At 35.8% G+C, this 22,682-nt stretch overlaps 2 protein-coding genes across 2 annotated transcripts; both read right to left on the bottom strand.

The window, feature by feature from the left end:
* Positions 1–5,621: 5,621 nt before the first annotated feature.
* Positions 5,622–6,844, bottom strand: LOC142554698 (uncharacterized). The gene is made up of 3 exons (XM_075665368.1): positions 6,517–6,844; positions 6,342–6,473; positions 5,622–5,926 (listed from the first exon to the last, which is right to left on the bottom strand). Exons 1-3 carry the CDS (start codon positions 6,842–6,844, stop codon positions 5,622–5,624), a joined length of 765 nt encoding a protein of 254 aa, XP_075521483.1.
* A 13,425-nt stretch (positions 6,845–20,269) lies between these two features.
* LOC142553951 (uncharacterized) lies at positions 20,270–22,237 on the bottom strand. The gene is made up of 3 exons (XM_075664519.1): positions 21,918–22,237; positions 21,451–21,719; positions 20,270–21,054 (listed from the first exon to the last, which is right to left on the bottom strand). The coding sequence occupies exons 1-3, from the start codon at positions 22,144–22,146 to the stop codon at positions 20,506–20,508; spliced, it is 1,047 nt and encodes a 348-aa protein (XP_075520634.1). The 5' UTR covers positions 22,147–22,237; the 3' UTR covers positions 20,270–20,505.
* Positions 22,238–22,682: the final 445 nt, after the last annotated feature.

The raw sequence follows: 22,682 nt of genomic DNA, 5'->3' as shown, positions 1-22,682 counted from the left end.
GAGCCATACTTATAGATGAATGAAAACTGTTGTCATAGGTGAATCCCACTAGAGGTAGCATGGCCTCCTTATGTTCTAACATTCTTGCCAATACATTATTTTCATTTTGCTCCGGATTGTAATCTCTAATGAAAAATATAGCTCCATGAGAAAAAGCTCCTGTCATGATAAATCCTGCGATATATTGGTGATGAGTATATAATGCAGCTTGAGTAGTAAAGTCTTGTGCTATGAATGCATAAGCAGGTAAAGAGTACATGTGTTAAGCTACTAAGGAAGTAATAACCCCTAAAGAAGCTTAGAGCAAGGCCTAATTGAAAATGAAGAGAATTATTGATTTTGTCATCAAGACCCTTATTCCCACGGCCCAATCGTCCCCTAGGAGGAATATGTGCATCTAAAAGATCCTTGATACTGTGTCCAATTTACGACTCCCAACTCCCATGGAAATCGATCACCCATGCTTACAGTAGGTATTTTTAAAATCTGTATTACTCTCTCAGACTGACCATCTGTCTGAGGATGGAATGATGTACTGAATAGCAATTTCGTCCCCATTGTGGAATGCAAACTCTTCCAAAAGGACGACGTGAACCTCGGGTCTCTGTCAGATATGATGGAAACTAGGATATCGTGTAATCTAACTATCTCCCGGATATAAAGCTCTGTATAATGTGTCATGGAAAAGGTCGTCTTTACCAGCAAGAAGTGCGTCGACTTGGTAAGACGATCAACGATTACCCAAATGGCGTTAGATCCTCTGACTAACCTCGGAAAACCGACTACGAAATCCATGGTAATGTTCTTCCATTTCCACTCGGGGATAGGAAGAGGTTTGAGCATCCTTGTTGGTCTCTGATGCTCTGCTTTTACCTTCTGGCAAGTTAGGCATTCGGATACAAAGCGTCGAATGTCTCGTTCCATTCCTGGCCATCAATAAAGCATTTGCAAATCTTTATACATCTTGGTGCCTCCTGGATGAATGGAATATGGCACTGTATGCGCTTCTGACAATATATCTCCTCGAATTGAATCATCTCTAGGCACCCAAATCCTTCATCTATATCTTACAATCTGATCGCTCACTATATAGAGATTACGACCCTTAGACTCATCTCTCGATCGCCATTATTGCAATTGCTCAGTCGGATGACTGTACACTACGACTACGGTCTATCAAAGTGGACTGCACCATCAAGGTGGATAATTTAAGAGCTCTACACCTAGGATAGACCTCGAGATCAAACTTCGGCATCTCTAGCTGAAGAGGTCACTATCCCGACAGTTGCGACATAACTCCGCTTTCTTACTCAAGGCATCAGCGACTACATTGGCCTTTCCCGAGTGATAACTGATGTCGCAGTCATAATCTTTCACCAAATCTAGCCAATTCCTTTTGAGTGAAGAAATATTTGAGACTCTTGTAGTCAGTAAATATCTGGCACTTCTCACCATACAAGTAGTGTGTCCATATCTTCAAAGCAAAGACCACGACAGCTAACTCCGGATCATGAGTCGGATAATTCTTTTCGTGCACCTTCAAATTTCTGGAAGCCATATGCAATGACTCGATCATCCTGCATCAGTACAGTGCCTAATCCGAGCTTAGAAGCATCGGTTTACAACTCAAAGTTGCCTTGCCCTGATGGCATGGCTAATACTGTCGTTGCTATAAGAGCTTGCATCCAAGTGTCAGAGATCTTTTGGAAGTCAGCACTCCATACAAACTTGGCATTCTTCTTCGTCAATGAGGTGAGTGACACTGCAATAGAAGAAAATCCCTGAATGAATTTTCTTTAGTAACCCAGTAAGCCTAAGAAACTAAGGATTTCTGATGCGTTCTTCGGCTCAACACATTCCGTCACTGTTTCTACCTTGGACAGGTTAACTTCAATACCACTACTAGAGATAACATGTCCCAAAAATGCCACCTTCTCTAACCAAAATTCACAATTGCTGAATTTTGCAAATAGCTTGAAATCCTGCAACACTTGCAATGCGGTACGCAGATGTTGGCTATTTCCTCCTAGTTCTTTGAATAAATGAGGATGTCATCGGTGAATACGATGACAAACTGCTCTAAGTAAGACTGAAATACGCGATTCATGAGATTCATGAAGATCGCTGGAGCATTCGTCAATCCAAACGACATCACTAGGAACTCATAATACCCATAGCGAGTTCTGAAGGCTGTCTTGTGCACATCTACGCCCTTCACCCTCAGCTGGTGATACCCGGTGCAAAGATATATCTTGGAAAACATAACATAGAAGCTCCTTGAAATTGATCGAATAAGTCCTCGATCCTAGGAAATAGGTACTTATTCTTCACTGTGACTCTATTCATGTAACGCCCGAAAATCAGTCCATGTAGACTGCATATATGAAAATTATAAAATTACTAAAATATTTTAATTAAATGATTTTGGACGCATGAATGATATATTTTGAGTGAATAAATGATTAATTGTATAATTTTTGCTTGATTTCATAATTTAATGATTTTTAGACGAATATCGGAGTTGGCCGGAGACGATTAAGGTGTTAAAGATTTAAAAGCTAAATTTTTATTTTTAGTTAAGAAAATATTTATTTTAAATATTTTAAGAACTATTGCATTTTTAAGTTCAAGTTTAAATTAATAAGTGGGAGCAAGAAATTTTATGTATTTTATAAGGGATTTTTTCGGAAATAAGAATTTTAAATCTTTTAATTTGAGGCATAATGATTTTATAAATCTTAATGGGCCAAATTTATTAATTAAAAACTAAGGTTAATTAATTCCATTAATAAAATATTTTGAAAGCCTTTTATTATTTATTTAAAAAATAAAAATAAAAGAAAGACTCCTAGACCTAAACACACACGCACACACCTACATGAACACACACATTCACGTAAAAGTGAGAAGGGGAACAGTGGCGGAAGAAGGGAAGTTTGGGCAAGGAAGTTTGGATTTTTTTTCTCCTTCGTTCTTCAACTTTCTTCCTCGTTCTTCCTTCCAACAATGATCACTCGACTCCCTTGCATCCCAAGGTGAGTTTTTGGTGGGGTTTTGACAAGAAAAAATGGTAGAAAAAAGATAGAAATCGTCCTCCGTTCGTCACCGACTTCCACCGCTTCGGTATTCCTATTTCGAGCGTTTTAAACGCAAAGGCATATTTCTAAACTTTCTTTTTGCACCATTCAAACCATATCATGTGTGTTTAATCATGTTTGCATGAATAATATGAAACCCTCATTTTATTTTCATTTTTATGGCTTGTACATCTTAGAACTTTGAAAGGGGCTTCCATGATAGAGCTATGGGAAGGGATGATTTTCAATATGTTTAAGGGTCCATAGATGCATGTTTAAGGGCTGGACAATAGGGATGCAAGAGCTGAACGAAAATTCAGTTTTTAGGAACTAGGGTTTGCGTTTTTGGTCATAGGAAAAAGCAGGCTTTTAGCTGATGTAGGGACATGTTCATGCGTCCTAATAGGGTCTATTCATGGTCTTAGATGGGCTGTGCAAGGGTTGAAAATGGAGGATAAAGGTTGCACGTCGTTTTGGGTGTTGTTTAAGGCATGTAGGGGTGCGGCTTAGGGCTGGGGGTTCTAGGCTCTTTAAGCTTGGTCCAGCAGGGTCTCTAGGGTTCAATCATGGTCCTAGGATGATCAGCTAGGGCTGGTTGGGTCGGCCATGGGCTAGGGTCGAAGGGATTGAGGATTTGTGCAAGCTAGGGTTTTCGAAAATGAGCAGAATTTTTCAGCATGGTTCTTGGCTTTTTCAAGGGTTTTAATTGGCTTGATTTGTGATGAAAAAGGTTAGTAAGGTGTTAATAAGATATGGTTCAAGTTTGGTTAAGTTTTGAGTCGATACAGGTTAAAACCGAGACATACGGTTAAGTTTTAAAACGAATTGGGAAATTAGTTGAGGAGCTTAATTTTACTCTAAGAAATGTTTATGGGTGTATTTTAAGGTTTTATGTTAAGTTTAGGGATGAAAATTTTATGTTTAAAATTTGGGAATAAAATATTAAGTTTTGAATTTATTTGGGTTAAAAAATCTTCATGGTTTAGTCATTAAGTTATTAAATCGAAAAGCTTGGGTTTGCGTCTAAGAAAATATATTAGGAGTCAAATTTAAGCTTATATGATACTATAGGATAGGCTCGAGTCAGTAAAGGTAAGAGAAAGTCAAATTGGGAATTTTAGAGTCCAGGGGTAAAACGGTCATTTTGCGTCCCAAGTAGTACGAAAGGCTTGGCAGTGCCCCGAAGAATCATATTACATGATAAATGATGTTTTAAAAAGTTTGTGATGAAAATATGGAAGTTTATGATTTATCCTAAAGCTATACGATTTTTCCTGTTAAATGCTATTTTACGAAATTGGAAATGACACGATATTTTATGAATAAAAAAGAAAGAAAATATTTTGAAGGATGTGAATTGACTGTGACAAAAATGATATGATATGATATGATTGAGAATATCATGAGAGAGAAGGCCCCAGAGGGAGCCTGTCTATGGGAGAAGGCCCCACAGGGAGCCCGCATACAAGAAAAGGCACTAGAGGGAGCCCGACGATCGTATTTTCATTTACGACGTCTACAGCTAGTCACTTTCAAGGATCAAACTTCACAAAAAAAATTTGATATACGATGATGGAAAGCTTTATGATTTAATGATTTATGATATGATATATATTACAAGATTTTATGCCAGCTTATTTTATTAAAAGATTATTTTAAAGTCGTATGTGCATGTATATGTATTATTTGTTATGTATAGTTAGAACGTTCTGAGTCATTAGACTCAATGGGATTGGATGGTTGCAGGCGAAGATGGTTTTGAGGGAGACGTTGAAGCTTGAGTGGATCGATTCCGGAAGTACACTCCGATGGACATTTATTTTATGCACATATTAGTATTTAAAGTTTTACGAAAAGATTTTGATGATTTTCTATTTAGATATTTATTATTTATTTTGAAGTTCAATTTTGGATTATTTTTAAATGTTGACGTATGGTGTTGGTGGTTGATGATTTATGGAATTTTTATGCATTTAGGATTTTTGAAAAGTTGTGTTGTTTTTATTAAAGGTTTCGAATATCATAAAGAAAGAAAAAAAATTAGCATTTTAAAGTTAAAAAGTAGTGGACGTTTTAATTCAGCTTCCGATAGTCGATGCAAAGCCTCATGATTCCATCATTCTTCTTCACGAAGAGTACTGGTGCGCCCCAAGGTGAGCAACTAGGGCGTATGAATGCTTTATCCAATAGCTCTAGTATCTGCTGTTTGAGCTCCTTCATCTCTGCGGACGCTAATCGATAAGGTGCCTTGGAGATTGGCACGGTACTCGGCATAAGATCAATGGAAAACTCCCCCTCGAGCTCAAGTGGGATACCCGCGATGTCATCAGGGAATACATCGGAAAAATATCTGACAACTGAGATGTCTGCTATTGTCTGACTGGTAGTATCAGGGGATGAAATAATGCTCGCTAAGAACGCCTGACAGCCCCTAGGCATAAACTTCCTCGCCTGAAGACATGATATCATCCACGGCATGCTGTTGCGTCCACATGGCTCGAATACAAACTCCTCCTCACCTACTGGTCTGACCCTCACTGACTTTCATTGGAAATCGATTGGCACTCCATTCTTTGACAACCAATCCATTTCTAGAATGATGTCAAACTCAGGCATCGGTAATACAATAAGGTCAGCATAGACTATGTGGCCTTGTAGCTCGAGACTCAAGTCTTTGACCACACTAGAAGTGGACAACTTCTTTCCAAATGGAACAGTCACATAATAACTCACATCCAGCTTAGTGGGCTTGACTCCCAAATAACTCACAAAGTCATCTGATATAAAATAATGAGTAGCTCCGGAATCTATCAGAGCATTTGTGGCTACGCTCGTTATATAGATCCTCCCTGGGACAATATTAACGTACACTCAACTCCACAATTATCAAAAAAGACTAAACTTAATCTCATGCACAGGATGAATTCACTATCCTAGTGTTCTCATGTAAATTTCGAAATTTAGCCTACTAGTATTCCTAAAATTTCGAACCATGCATAATAAATTCCAACAAATAAATTATATTACCTGTCAAGAGTGTAATGTCTGGGTCCGCCTCCACGGCATGCATCGCAAAGACTCGGCCCTGAGTCGGCTGCTTCCACTATGGACAGTTCTTAAACATGTGATCAGCGGATCCACGCTTGAAGCACTTTCCTGAACCCCATAAACACTTTCTATCATGCCTTTGCCTGCACTTTGGGCACACCAGTTATTCAGCAGGCTTCTGAGCAAACTTCTTCTATGGTGGTTGCTGTCCTTTGCCTTTGTTAGGCCTTTGAAACGGCCACTTAGCTGTTTGCTGAAACTGTCGCTGAGGCGCCTGTAAAGGCCTCTTGCCCTGCCTGTAAATCTCAATGTCCTTCTGATCTTGTTCGACCTCCAAAACTCTGGTCACTGCAATGGCATAAGTAGTAGGACCAGCTATTTTAAACATCACGGCGCAAGATTGACTGTAATACATCCATGAAGTGCCTCAATTTCTCCCTGGCGTCATTAGCTATCAAGGACACGAAGTGACACCCCTGCTGGAATTTCTTTACGAACTCCACCACACTGCGTTCTCCCTGTCTCAGCATCATAAACTCCCTAGTCAGTCGGGAGCGTACCTTATCAGTAAAGTAATTGGAGTAGAATACCTCCTTGAAGCCTTCCCACATCAGGGTCTGCAGATTCACCGACACTGATGCTCCTTCCCACCATAATCGAGCATCATCCTTCAGCAAATAAGTGGCACATCTAACTCTATCAGCATCCTGTAGCTCCATAAGGTAAAAATCACCTCTATGGACTTAATTCATCCCTCGGCCACCATAAGATCAGTTGTACCCCAAAAATCGTTAGGGTCCATCTTACGTAAACGCTCATATACTGCCTCAAGCCTCGTCCTCCTATCCACCTCAGCATTGTTCCTGGAAAACTGCACAAAGAACTGGGTCATACCCACAAGCATCTGAGCCTAAAGGTCTGGTGGTGGACGTGGAGGGGAAGCTCTCTGCTCATCACGAGCCTCACGATCAATAACACGTCTAGGAGGCATACTATTCTACAATTTAACCCAACACGTAACCAACATGCATAACCGAACTACTCGTATAACATGCTAAGATGATTTTAAACTTAAACATGTTGTTTAAAGAAACTCGTACTTAACACTTAATATATTTAAAACCGTAAAAAATTACAGACTTGAGGCGTGACTTCCTGAGCTTCTCGCAACCGCAGTGGCACAACCCTATATCAGGAAACCTTGCGCTCTGATACCAACTGTGACGAACCATATCTTAAAATACTATTACTTTAATATTTACGAAAAAATTTGAATTTTCTTATTAAATAATTTATTATAAATATAGCTCGTAAAATAAATTAACGATCATCACTAATATCAAAATAAAATTAATATTAAAACTCCACCATTTTAAATCCCACAACCATAAAATCCAAGTTAAAAACATTACCATAATTTGAAAATGTCTAACATAATATAAAAATTCAGCATACTAGTCACCAAAACCGGTTCAATAAAAACAGAGTAAATAGTTTTAAAATGTGCATAATAAAAACTCGTGAACTACAAGGTTCTCGGGTTTGCACTGCCGCTAGTCCGAGTTTGCTCACTGGTCACCACCTCCAATCTCCTCAACTACATTATCTGCATCGATCAAGTCTTGTGAGTCTAATGGCTGAACATGCATAAACCATGAATAACAAGTAATACGTAATAAAAATCCATGCAATTTAAACATAGCTCGTACATAGCATAATATAAGCATAAATATGTATAATGCGACTTTCATGCATAAACATTTTTATAAAATCATATTTTCATGCTCGTCATAATAATCGTAATCATAAATCATTTTGCGTAGAGTTCTGTTCAAGGCAAGTGGCTCATACACATAAATCGTTTGATCAAATTAAACCACAGTACTGAGCCGGCAGGGATCACCAAAGCTCTTGGACTGGATGTCATCTCCCTAACATAACATAATTCCTCCGAAGAGGTTGGAGAGGTCCCCGGACACGTTCTCCGGCTTCCGAACCCGTAACATAATTGGGCACAAGACAAATCGCATACCTCATAAATAATTATTTTGCATGTCATACATACTTACGAACATCGTGAACTTCATTGGGTCGGCCTGGACATGCTGCCACAACCTCATAATTTAACAATCAAACATAGCCCCGATGATCTACTCGGACATGTACGATTCCCGAATTAAATAAAATAACTTACGACATACCGAACAACTCTGGACTCGAACCATGCTTAGACAACATCCTAACATACTGTCCAAGACCCTAGACCAGCCCCAAACCATGACCAAACCCCTTAAACCATGAACAACACCCAATGTATGAAAACAACCCAAGGAGACGCAATATGACCCATGTACGCTTCTCACAACTCCACCCCTAAACCAATGTGAACTGGACCCAAACCAAGCCCTAGACTCGAACCTTATACACAACTTAAGCCCATGGTTCAGCCATTTCCAGCCCATACCCATGCCCAAGCCTCAGAAAACCACAAAGTCGTGACCAGCCCTTCGCGTGACTCGACCTGCGCACAATTGCATGTTTCTGTCCCAGCGCTCTTCCTAGCCAGCCACACCATGAACCATCCCTACTAGGCTCACCCTAGGAACCTTATCCACGTCCCAAACCATAGCCACAAGCCTAGGTCCAGGCCCTGTACTGAACCGAGCGATCAAACCCCAGGACAGCCCTACCCATGATTACATGACAACTTGCGCCACCCTTAACCCATGCCATACCAGACCGTGTCTAGCCCTTACCAGTCATCAACCATGACCCAAAACACACACTAAAACTAACCATTTCCGAAATTCAGTTTCCAACACAAACAACAGCAACCCAACAAAGCCTCCAGTCAATAACACTCGAGAAAATCGTGAACTCCATGCATGTAAGAACCGAAAACAAACATTGGTGACGAATCATCATTCAAACAATTAAACCAACGAATTTTCCATACACAATTTGTATCAAAATACATAATATAACAAGATCAATGTGTTAAAGAAAGGTTTAGACATGTCTTTGAGTTAAAACACACGATATATCGACAAATGAACGCGTGAGAGAACAGAGACTGAACGGAGACGGTTTGCTACGTTTTACGGCTTTAAAAGTGACTAAACTAACCAAGGATTGCAGTGTGAGTGTTCGAACAAGCTTGCTGACAGGAGGAAGTTGAAAAAAATCAAGCCTTAGGTGATGCAAAGTTTCGGCCAAAGGGTGTGCAAATAGTGTGTGTTCTTGGTGTTTTGGTGTGTGTTGTGTGTGTGACCGAGAGTTATAAGTAGAATTAGGGTAGAACTCCTCCTAATATATATAATATGATATATAGCTAGGTGTTTAGGTTATTTAATCAAGATTTAAATTACTAATTAATCCCTCAAATTTTAAATTACTAATTAAGCCCTTCAATTTTAAATTAAGAGTCCTACAATTTTAAACTTCTACACATAATTAAATACTACCTAATTTAATTAATATATTAATAAAATAATTATTAAAATATTTTATTTCGAGTGGATATATTTAAATTCCTTATTTTTAAATTTTGCTAAATAAAATGCTTAACGCTTCTTTTTCACCCGATAATTTAATTTTAGCACTTAAATGCTAAAATTTATAAATCCTTTAAAATACTATTTTCTTGACTTAAAATAGAATTGTAACTTAAATTTTTATTAACATCTTAATCGTCTCCGGTCTCCTTTCTTGGTTCGGCATCGAATATTCGTCTGAAAACTAGAATTCGAGAAAACAGTTTAAATTACATAATAAAATAAATATATACATTTAAAATAGTTTAACACATAACATAAAACACCTAAATTATTAATTAAATAAATAAATTATTTCAATCATGCATGAGGTTTATGTGTATTAGTTTTTGGGCACTACAATATGAGCTGCCAGAAGCTGAAGAAGAAGAAGACTTTTCTATTGTTTTTGAAATTGGTGAAAGTCAGGCTGGCAAGTAGCCAAAAATTGAAGAAGTACCACAACCAGAATATGTCAATATCCAAGAATCAATTCCAGATCCTCATATTGATATAGAATCAACGGTTCAAGAGGTTGAGACACCAACCTCTGTGGAAGAACTTTTCTCAAATTTTTACTAATGAGACACACTTTTTAGACCGATGGTCAAGAGGACCAGTTTGAACCTTTGAATGAAGAAGCTCCATCTTCTCACCACAGAAGATGCAAACTGGAGATCTCCTAGAGATTCCTCTTATCTTTGTGGATCAAGTGGTGAAGTCAATATCCCATTTTGACTTTGATCAAAGCAAGATGACCCCTCGACTCCAATGATTGAAGATTTTTCTAGTGAGAAAGGGAGAAATTATGCGGATGAAGAGTTAAATTTTGGAATCATTATCAACAACTCTAGCCGATTAACAGAAAAATGAAGTCCAAACTACTTTACCTAAAAATCTATTCGACAAGGAGATTGTTATCTTTTCCTGACAGTCTAAACTAGTCCAACAGGGACCTAGATGTATGAAATAAATGGCTAAACAATGGTTTGAAGATTCACAAATTTCAGCCTGTGACTTAACTGCTGATCCTCAAGAATAAAACTCTTATATTCCTCTCTTCCATCAGCTACAGCTTCAATCAAGCTCTCCAGTTCTTGAAGAAGAAACTTCTTCTGATCCCAACCTAAATACCTTCTCTGAATTCTACGATAATTATTCCAAAGTTTTACTCGATCAACTTCACATGCAAATCAAGAATCTCTCCAAAACAGTCAACAATGTCGAGATCAAATAGTGTGCTCATATTGTTGCTTTTGACAAACTTTTAGAGATGTTCTACGTGATCTTTTTTCTTTAGAGAATAACTTAAAGCTACACAACGCTGATCAAGCCGCAACCAAGCGTCAAACTGAAAATTTGGGTGTAACTATATCTAGTCAAATAATTCGATCCCAAGAGAAAATGAATGCCTGACTCGATCATATTCAGACCACCCTTGGCAGCCAATTGCAAGAAATTCTTAATCATATGAAACTTGGTGATGTCAAAAAAGATGAAGTAGTGGATTATAAGAAGCTTGAAAAGCAAAATCAGCGAGCCAAAAAGGCCAAGCATGTTGAGTCCAAGTGTAACTATAAATGAAGGAGATTAAAAGAAGAAGAAAAGGTGGTTGAAGAAGTAGTTCAAGCCATGGAAAATAAAATTCTTTTGTCGGTGTAATATTATTTTGTTTAATTTAATGCACCTGTAGAATGATATTTCATTTACTTAATGAAATTCATCTTGTTTCAATCATTGCAAATTTTTCTCTATGTAACTCTTTATATAAATTTGCAGCTTGGTTTTGTCATTACAAAAAGGAGAAATTGTTAGAATATTTCTGTTACCCTAATTTTTTGTGAATGACAAAATAACAACATTGAGTTGTTAAAGTAAACTAGTCGTTATATTATTTTATATTTCAGGTTTCTGATAGCTGATGCAATATCCAGCCACTCAAGTGACCTATTCAAGTCCAGCCGGTCCATTTCTTCATTCTTCACCAACTGCAGATCTATCATTTTCTGACCATCCTGCATTAAATAAAGACCGTTACTATCAAACCGGCGGTCAAAATATGTGCAAATAAAAGTATATACTTTACTTCCAATCGTCAAGAACACTGCCAATTATAGTTATGCAACAGTATCCCACCAACTCCTGATATGACAGAAAGTTCCTTTAAAATGTCCAAAGTCAAAGCGATTTTTCAAAAGCTAGGAGCTATAAGTCGCAAAAGTAAAAAATATTAAATGAGCATTTAATGCTATGTACTTCGTCTACAAGTGACAAGTTCATTATGTCAGGAACCGATATAAGTGATCGTTGAAAAACTTTATCCGACCATTGGAAGCTTTCAACTATTTATATATGCAGATTTAGCTTCAAGAAGCACCAAATATATACAACTCTCGCGCATCTTTCAAATATGTATTATCAAATTCTCTGAGAACTCCTACAAGGAATACTTCAAGACTGCTAATACAATACATGCTTATCAAAATTACATCAAATCATCAAGGATCAAATTTGTACGACACCAAAAACTCAAGTCATCAAGTCTGACTGTTGGGTTTTGTGTTTGTTGTTTGGTGAACCAATATTTCTTAAATATCCAGAAGTGTAAAATAATCACTAAGAGTTTCAGTTAGGCAATAATATGCCCTAAATAAATTGGGTTGTAACAAGACTTTGTAAATTGAAGTCTTTTAGTGGAAACATTTTTAAGTAGAAGAAGGAATGAAATAGAAGATTTATCTCCAAATATCCAGAAAAATATTTGTGTTATTACATTACACACTTACATTCCTGCAAATATCATTTCAAGTTGTTTACTGTTAAACTAATGTTGGGTGCAATAATTGTCCCTACTTGGTAGAGCGATCGAACTGTGGTTCTTGAGATACTGTGCGGTTTAAAAGATTTGAGTTGCACCATTACTACCAGCTATAGCTTTTGGTTAAGTGACAAGTGCTCGATCCTACAATTGGTATCAGAGCCAAGGTCACGGGTTCGATTCTCATTGATTGCAAGGAGTGCAATTATTAAGAGGAAGATTATTGGGTGCAATAATTGTCCCTACTTGGTGCGATCGAACCGTAGTTCTTGAGCTATTATATAGTTTAAAAGATTTGAGTTGCATCATTACCACCAGCTATAGCTTTTGGTAAAGCAACAAGCGTTCGGTCCATCAGTTAAGGAAGTATAAGTGTTTAGAAGGGGGTTGAATAAACACTTATGATTTTTGAACTCTTTTCTGTTGAGTGAATCAGTTCTTTGAGAAACTGATCTTAAACTCTTGTTTGTCAATATAGATCAGTCAACAATTAAAAGTGCATAATCAGACTTAAATATATATTGAATATTTATGGTAAATATAGTGTAAAACTGAAACGAAAACTGATCTGAACACACATATTTTTATAGATGTTCAGAGACTTCAAATACCCTTATGTCACCTCTTCTATCTCAATGATAGGATTTTAATAAAAAAATTTAGATATATTACAACAGATTGTAATACTCTACTTTAGCTGGTCTTACACATTGTCAAACTGAAATTCTTAGATTAACAACTCGTGTACAGTCAGTAACTGAAACGATCTAAGTTGGTAGCCTGAATGCTACTAATAAATACAATAGATGTAGAGCTTAAATGTGCGATCTGTAATCTTGAGAATATACTCGTGAAGTGTATCGCAAATGATTGAAGGTTGTGGTTTGATTGCTCCGTGTGTTTTGCTTCCTTTTCAGTCACCAACCTGCTTCAGCTGATTCGATCAGCTATATATAGTCTTTGATCTCAACAGTCATATTGAATGCATTTAATGAACATTTAATGACAAATATTCGTTGAATCGTCGTGTAGTTACTTTATCTGACAGTATACAAGGTATTAAGATTGTTCTGCTTTGGTACGACCTGTCAATTTGTCTGCTGATTCTTCAACTGATGACGTGGCCAACTGATTTGAGGTTAATTGGGCATTATCAGTTGTAACTGATGTTCTATCCGTTATGAATACTTTAGTTTGATAGGGTTTTTCCAGCTCAGTTCAACTGAAGTCTTCAGTTACGTTTATTTGACTGTTCGATTAGTTATATTCTTCAGTTCTTCTTATACATTAATTTGTCGAACTCTGAAATCTACAATATTCCAACAACTATAAAATATTATATCACTAGTCAAGCCAGATCATTTCCGCACTCACACTTTTAGTGGTCCAATAAGTTTATTCATTCAAGAATTTCTTAACAGCCTGAAAACTCTAAACAACGGTTCAAAAAAAAGAAAATTTTAAAAGAGTTTATGTCACGCCTCGTGACCGAGGTTAGTCGACACCGACGTTGTTTAACGATCACATAATCGCCAAAAAAAAAAGCTTCATAGTTCAGTATAAACCAAAATCAATCTATTTCATAATTAACTCAAAATAATCTTGTCTTACAACGATAAATTCCCAAAACGATTGAATCAGAACTTAGGAATCGACCAACATAAGCGAGTAATCTTCATGTCTTGGAACTTCATTACCAACCCCAAAACATGTCTTCTTCATTCTCGTCTACTTGATCTTCATTCTTATCTTGAGAGAGTAGAGTAAGGGGTGAGTGTTTGGGGAAATACTCAGCAAGTGAGGGGCCGATCGATCATAGTTGATAACAAATACATATACATATATGGTATATCATTTGAATATAGACAGCATGTTCAAATCATATCATATTAAATCAAACAAATGACACTGAAAATCATCTTATTTTACATTGATAACTGATCATTTTCTTAAGTTATATACTCTAGGGGCGAGGCCATAGTATCGGTTATTATATCCCGCCGCATCAGGACCAAATCAAATAAAATGTCGGAATTTCTTGACCATTTCAAATGCAAATCATAACAGTGACTTCAAAATATTTTTCTCAAACATGCTTTCAAATATATGCCGATCGAAATTCAATAAACATAAATAATTTATTTTTGTGCAAACGTGGACACACTTATGAAAAACAAGTGTATATATATATATATATATATATTTATCAGATAGTACACTTATGGAATGCAAGTGTATATAAAAGTATAGTAAAAACCCACTCACGAAGAAATATATATTGCAAAAGGCCACTTATCGAACAAAATAAGAGTGCAAATCAGAAATATATATTGCAAAAGGCCACTTATCGAACAAAATAAGAGTGCAAATCTTATCGAATATACATATATATATATATATATATATATATACAAGCACACATTCAAAGAACAAGTATGTCAAACTTTATATATACAAAAATCCGCTTACGAAGAATTATAAATAGCAAAAGCACACTTACACTTGGTTCAAATATACGATTCGAACTTAACCGATACTTAGGTAAAGCTTGGGTCGAACATGGGCAGCAATTCGGGTGAACTTGGGCAGCACCTCGGTCATGATTTGGGCATCACTTGGACATAACTACAATGACCGAATGCAGCCTCTTCTTTTTGCCTCCATTAAATGTCATTATTTATGGTCATTAACCTCCTCTTAATGACACACATTCATGACCATTAACCTCACATTAAAAACACCTATTCATGGTCATTAATCTACTCTGAATTATCATTATTTTGCTCTTAATATAGGTAGTTTAATGACTGATTTTATTGTGATTTAAATTAGTTATTAAAATGGTGATAAATGGTCAATAATGAGGGGAAAATGATTATTCAAATTTATAAGATTGTGATTGCATGGAACTCGAAAATGTTGTGCCAAAATGAGCTGAAATTTCCTATGACATATATAGGTCTTCCCGTTGCAAGATTTCAGGTCTTCATAGTTTATTTATCCCTCTAAACTCTAACCCTATCCGAACATAATATAAGTTTTATTATTATCACATGAGCCACGTAGGAGAGCATCAGTGACAAATAAGTAATATTTGGTGGATTTAGTGGTTTTGGGCGAAAAATGAAAAAAACAAAAAAATAATATAAGTTACTAGATGAAAACCAAACTTTGACAAGTTACATTAATAATACCTAAAACAGACCAACTTACATGACTAAATTTGTAATTTTTCTGAATTTATTTAGAAGAAATTTTCTCATATTTTTTTCATGATTGAATATATGCGATTCATTGCAATTTTTGTCTTGTACCTTTGTTTTTTGCGATTTTGATCCTTTATGCTGTCAAATTTCCGTCTTATTCATGTTCATTTAAATTTTTGACAAGTTTGTTTATTTTTCATCAGGAGAGTTGATATGGTACTGCACACATCAAAGCCATACCGACGCCATATCAGCACTGCATCGGTGGTACTCAGAGCCATGTTTAAAAATGATTAAAATTGCAAAAAAATCAAATATAGTATAAATAAAGCTGAAATTTGACAAACTAAAATAACAAAATCGTAAAGAGATGAATATATATGACCAAAATTGTAATTTTCTCAAAAATTTATTGTGACATACTTTTTTTTAATTTATTTTGAACCAGACATTTCTCACTTTTTTATATATACAAAATGGGAAAACTATAATTTTGATCTTACATATTTGTTTATTTGCAATTTTTGTTCTATAAGTGCTCAAATTTTAGCCTTAATTCTATATATATATATTTCAATTTAGCTTTTTCATAAAAAATAGTTGATGTATGACGGGCCATGTAGGCAGTACATAGGTTCCATGTCAACGTTACATCGGAAAAATGATTAAAATTACAAAAATAATAAATATAACATACTAAAATTAAAATTTGATAACATAAAAAATCAAATCGCAAAGAGACAAATATATATTTAGGATTAAAACTACAGTTTTTCCAAAAACAAATAGCTACATGAGAATTTTGTTTTGAGAATATATTAGATATTTTATATAGCTTATAGAATCTTATTTTTTTATTCCAATATGAAACCAAACCGCAATTTCGGCAAACCGTTGATTTTAATAACATGTGTGGGGATCCCGGACGCTAATTTATTCCTTAATCGTCTTTAGGAATAATTCAAACATTTATAATAAACAGGGAATAAATTTTTTTTTTTTTAAATACAAAGCGGAAACGTAATGTAATTCAATTCAAATTACATATTAAACATAAACATATAAATCTTGTACTATCTACAAGAATTCAACTAGGTTCAACTATATATCAGTGCTGAATCCTAAGTTGCTTCGAAGCCCGGATCTCCACGCTATCTAGTCCAGCCTCGTTCTCTTCTTGACCATGATCCTATCCCACCTGTTGCCATGCACACATACAAACAAGACAACAGCCGGATAACTCCGGTGAGAATTACATTCTCAGTATAAATCATGTATACATGCAATCATAAAAACAATATAACCGCATATAACAGATATGTCTAACATGTATTCAAATCAGAATATAAATCCATATCAAGAATAAATCCTATTCTACACATGTACCATCATCAGGAACATAATTCATCATGTACCATATTCAGGAACATAATCAACATAACTCAATATAACTGTCAATTAGACTCATGACTCCACATTTAATACTAGACTCAATCCTAGTCTAGGGATCCCGGTTCCAGATGTTAGCATTCCCATATCGACCAACAGTAATAGAAAAGACTTCAGTTCTATCCACGTCGATAGGGTATCGATCACCAGTAATAGAAGAAGCTCTGATTCTATCCACATCGATATAGTATCGATCACCAGTAATAGAAGAAACTCCGATTCTATGCACATCGATATGATATCGATCATCAGTAATAGAAGAGTTACGATTCTATCCACATCGATACAGTACCGATCACCAGTAATAGAAGAAGCCACATTTCTGTCCACATCGATAGCCAATCATCCGGTGACAGACTTTGGCACTATCGCCAATACACTATCTTGTGACATCGTGCAATGTGCCCGTGGCGATCCCACCACTATCAGGCGCTTCTGTCACAAGATTACTCGTCTAATACCTGCTATCTATCAATCAAGAGAACAAGTATATATATCAAATCAATACAATAAGGTAAAGTATGTGATTTAGGGAAACTCGAGCCAAACCTCACTCGAGTTGTGCAATCCCAACTCAACATTAATTATACCTTTATCTTCTCGCTCTGACAAAGACGAAGTCCTGAATTCAACTCTGTCAATTCTCAATATGGTAATAACAATACCGAACAGACACAATATCAATATGTAACTCAATTCAGAACTTGTTCTGATCAATACTCAAATCAACATACTATCTGATCAATGTCAATCGACATACAGTACAACAATACAATCTCAGTCAATCGTAAATCTGATCAATATCAATCTACTGAGGTTTCGACGACATAACAATACAGTCTCGATAACCCCGTAAATCCCAACATCTCAGAAATAATACCAGAACTCATAATCAATACCGGTATAACTCATAATTTCAATGATAATACAAATCTGATATCGAATCTCAGTCAAATCGATTCTGAAAATCATAACAATTACATAACCAGTCCGTTTCTTAATCTGACTTCGATTATATGATGTCTAACATGTCAACAACATCATATGTGAATTCCATTCAATTCTGACAACATCATAATTTCAAGACATATCAAAACGTAGTAAAACTTACGCCCAATTGAAGCCTGCGTCGATAAGAACACAGTACTGAAGTCGGATTGAAAATTAGACGGACGAATTGAAATATAAAGGCGTAAGGATTTTCTTCTTAAGCGCTTCGGTCCTTTCTTCTGAATTCTCCAGGGATTGCAACAATACATCTATATATATATCCCAAGTTGCATGTAAAGATACGTGTCCCATTCTCTATGATTTTCAGTCGGCTGCTCGGGCGATTATAAACTACTGCTCGGGCGCCGAACACTCTGCCCGGTACTCGGCTTGTTATCCATTGGCGCTCGGGCGGTAATTTTCTACCGCTCGGGCGCCACAGGTTCTACCCGAATGGTATTCTTATTGAGCACTGGCGCTCGGGCGGTCATTTCCCACCGCTCGGGCGCCAACAGTTCTGTCCAAACATTGTACTTTTCATATGTTTTGCCCAGTCTGGTCTCGGAATGGCCCGGCTATAATCACCTCAGTTCATAATCAATAAATCATCTCAAATTACAATAGTCAAATTCTCGGGCATTACAACAGGTGTCGAATTGAAACATATTTTTTAATTTATTGTGTAAACCACTACAATATATATGTTGTTTCATTAAACGTGTGTAACATAAACCATTTGCTACGAAAAAACACGATTTATCTATAGTTTACATCACATCGATTGTGCTTGAATTGATGAATTTTAAATTCATTAATTGTTTTGTTGAACAAAATTCAAATAAATTTCGAATGCAGTATATTTCAATAACACTTTTCTGGTCGATTTCAATATATTCAAGATGATTGTCATTTAAAATTCATATCTCAAATCCTTCGTCTAATCAAATCGATCAAAACAAAAGCTACCGTAATTGATTATAAAAATTACATTATGTTACTTTCTATGCCTGATTAATTATATTCATCCCCTATATTGCATATAAGTTCCTAATATTATGGTTGATCACAACATGCTTATGCATGATATGCTAATTTTTTTTATCAATCCACCAGTTTGATCACAAATTAAACCGAATTTTATAAATTCTGACGAAAATATGTTGTTTTGAACAAATCAAATCGAGTGAGATTAATAAGAATGTAGATCTAGACGAACCAATCTATCGCATTCGAACATATTAATGGAACTCAAATATCCAAATTAAATAATTATAAAAAATAAAATTAATTTATATTTTTAAGAAATAATAACCAATTTATCAGAATAGCTTGAACAAATTATGAAACTAAATTGGCTCACTCAGCGAATCGAACTTAACTTTTGTTCGTCCAAATACCAAAATAGAAAGGAAAAGGAAAAAGTGAAAAAGGAAGAATAAAAGGGAAAGGGAAGAAATTTTCAAACTAGCTAAGCCTCTCTAGTCTGAAATAAAAGGTAAAACAAACAAAAAAGGCATCATAAAACAAGAAAGAAAATAAAAACAAGAAACCAAAAAAGCATCATATTTAAACTTTCATATCATAGGAGAGTTAATTTTTCTTCAATCAATGCCTGATATTGAAATCTCTCAACGTTGACAAAGAGGAGTCAAAAATAACAGAAAAAATTGCACAATCATCATGTCATGTTTTAGTGTTTAGTTTAGATTGGTATGTTTTTAATTTTAGTCAGTTTTTTTTTTTCCGAAGGGTTGAATATTAATTTCATGCTAACACTTTGGCGGAAAAGAACTAAAAAAACAACTTATTGCTGGGAAAATTGCTACTTTGGTTTTATATATTTACCATTCTACGATTTTGATCATCTATGTTGTCAATATTAATTCATAATCATGTATCTTTTAATTTTTGATAATTTTAGTTAGTTTCCACTCGAGTGCTGATTCTCATCGAGCAAGTCGACATCATGTCTTTTTTTTCCAAAAATTTGACATCATAGATTATCAAAATCACAAAAGAAACAAAAATACACCGGAATTGTTATTTCTCTGATTATGGCACTAGAACCAAAATCACCAAATTTTGATAACTTACCGGATCAAAAGCCAAAACCTGCCAACTTAGATGACGATTTTATTATTAGTATTTTTATTTGCTATTACATTATATTTCAGTTCAATGTCTAAACAAAAACCCTAAAACACAAAGTGGAACACAACGCCCGGCGGCACTGTTTCTTAACATAAAGTTGTTTTTTACTCATCTTTATCATAAAGTTTTGATCTGTATATATATATACATAAACGCATCAGTCATATGTAAGAAGTATATAATAATATCATTATCATCATCAACTATAAAATGTGCTTGCATCAATATATCAGTTACTTAAAAATGTTATAATTGTCGTCTAGTTTGCTTGCCTCGGAGCTTGAGTTCCAATCCCAAAATCTATCCAAAATGGTGGTCGCTTGACTCGAGCCGGCCGGGATCACGTTTGCTGACTTATGCTGTTGCTGCTGCAAAGTTGAGTAGTGGGGAAAAAGATTGGTGGTGTTGTTATTATTGTAATGATTTTCTTGATTGAAAGAGTAATTGTTAACTATCTTATGAAGGTCATCAATCGGATTCGAGGTCCGATTGGCGAAGATTGCAGTGGCAATTGGTGCTATGGTAGGATTAATTATATGACTAGTTTGCAATGGATTGATGCTGTAAGAATTGGGGTTTGAAAGGGCAAGAGAGGTGCCGGTGTTTGTGCTGCTACTCGGGCTTGACTCGGTTACTGGTCCATTGTTTTGAGGCAATGACCTTGATCCATTTTGAGCTGATTTTGATCTTGATGATGAAGTTTTTGTTGGAAGAGAACGGGGGAGAGATGGATGGTCTTCGAAGCCAGCTCTTTTGTGGACTCGGCATATTGAAATTTCGGCCTGAGAAATAAATTGTTAGATCAATTCATTGGGTTAAATATAAAATAAAATGAAACGAAAACATGCATATATGAATCAAGAATCTTTTAATGTTTGATGATTATCTTATTTGTAGCAAATTATACGAGGGTTTTCATGAGCGTAAGGGGTATTCTTGTAAAAAAAAAAAAAGAACTGGGATATTGGGTATATACATGTATATCTCAAAAAAACATGCAGTAAACAGAGAGTTCATGTCATAAACTTCAAAGTTTGGACATTTAAGTACTGGGCTTTTGCTTTTTAAATCACAAAAGTAGATCGAAAAAATTCCGAAGATCAGAGATTCAAAGAAAGTTTAACCATCAATCCTGATCACTGTACCATTGAATCTAAGTTTGTATATCCAACTCTCACCTTTTGTAGGCGCTCGGTTTCATGGTGTGGCAGTCGATATTCGTTCATGATCCAACTAGTCCGGATCCCTTTCGGAGCCTTACCAGAGTAGAAAACAAGGGTTTTCTTGAGGCCAATAGACCTCAAACTATCGCTTTTTATCATTCTATCAGCACCAGTTGCCTTCCAGTATCCAGAAGTCGTCACCCGATTTGGTCGATCCCCGTTTCGATACTTCCTATCCCTTGGCACATAGAAGTACCATTCCTTCTCCCCGATTGCTGCCAAAGCTTTGACAAATCAAAAACCGAATCAGACACACAAAATCAGACCTAGCAAGAAACTTTCATATCAAATGAAAAGACGAATTTTACATGTAAATTGTGAATCTTGTAAAGCTACAAATCAAGAAATTGGCAAAAGGGGTTGACAAATAGAAAATGGATGAGAAACGAGAATAAACGCATCGTACGTATATGCATATATACCAGGAAGTTCCCAAGGGTCATAGCGATAAAGGTCTAAAAAAGTGATGAGTTCCACATTAAAGCGCTTGCCCTCCACCTTACGGCGGAGGTAGAACTCAATAAGCTCTTCTTCTGTTGGATGGAAGCGAAATCCCGGCATAACCGCGTCGTGTTCGTGTTGGTCATCTTCTTGCCTGTGTCTGTCTTCTTCTTCTTCTTGAAGATTGCTCATGGCGGCTGCAATGGCCATACAGTTATGGCAAATTACATCGATCCCTCAATTATTTGTACATCAACTATATGTACAAACACACACACACACATATATATATACACATATATAAATGAGAATGAAAGGACAAGTGGGAGGTAAAATCAAGAGTAAAAGTTCTCAATTTCTTAATTTAAAATCAATGAAGGTTTTTTATAGTTGGAGAAATACTTGTTATAACTAGATTTCGGATCCGAGAGCTTGATGTCAGATATAGTATAAATTAAATCATCCGTTGAAATCGAAAATTAGTGAATTATGTAAATTCGAAGACTATGTATATATATATATACAACTTTCATGTTATCAAAATTAAGAATAAAAAATTTGATATGAATTTGTTTAATCTTATTAAAAAGGTTGTACAATTATGATAGTTAATTGGCTTTCTCGTGACCGTGTTATATAAGTCCCTACCTGTGGGCAGATGTTTACATTGAGTAGTTTCAAAGGGGAAAAGGACATGACAAGGGTGGCCAAATTTTCTCAGCGGTGGGTTTGGAGGCTTCTTAATT

Source organism: Primulina tabacum, chromosome 8 (genome assembly GCF_025594145.1).
Source record: "Primulina tabacum isolate GXHZ01 chromosome 8, ASM2559414v2, whole genome shotgun sequence".
In the NCBI taxonomy this organism is placed as follows: Eukaryota; Viridiplantae; Streptophyta; class Magnoliopsida; order Lamiales; family Gesneriaceae; genus Primulina; species Primulina tabacum.
Note: the sequence above shows the minus strand (reverse complement) of the source record. Positions and strands in the feature narration are given on the sequence as shown.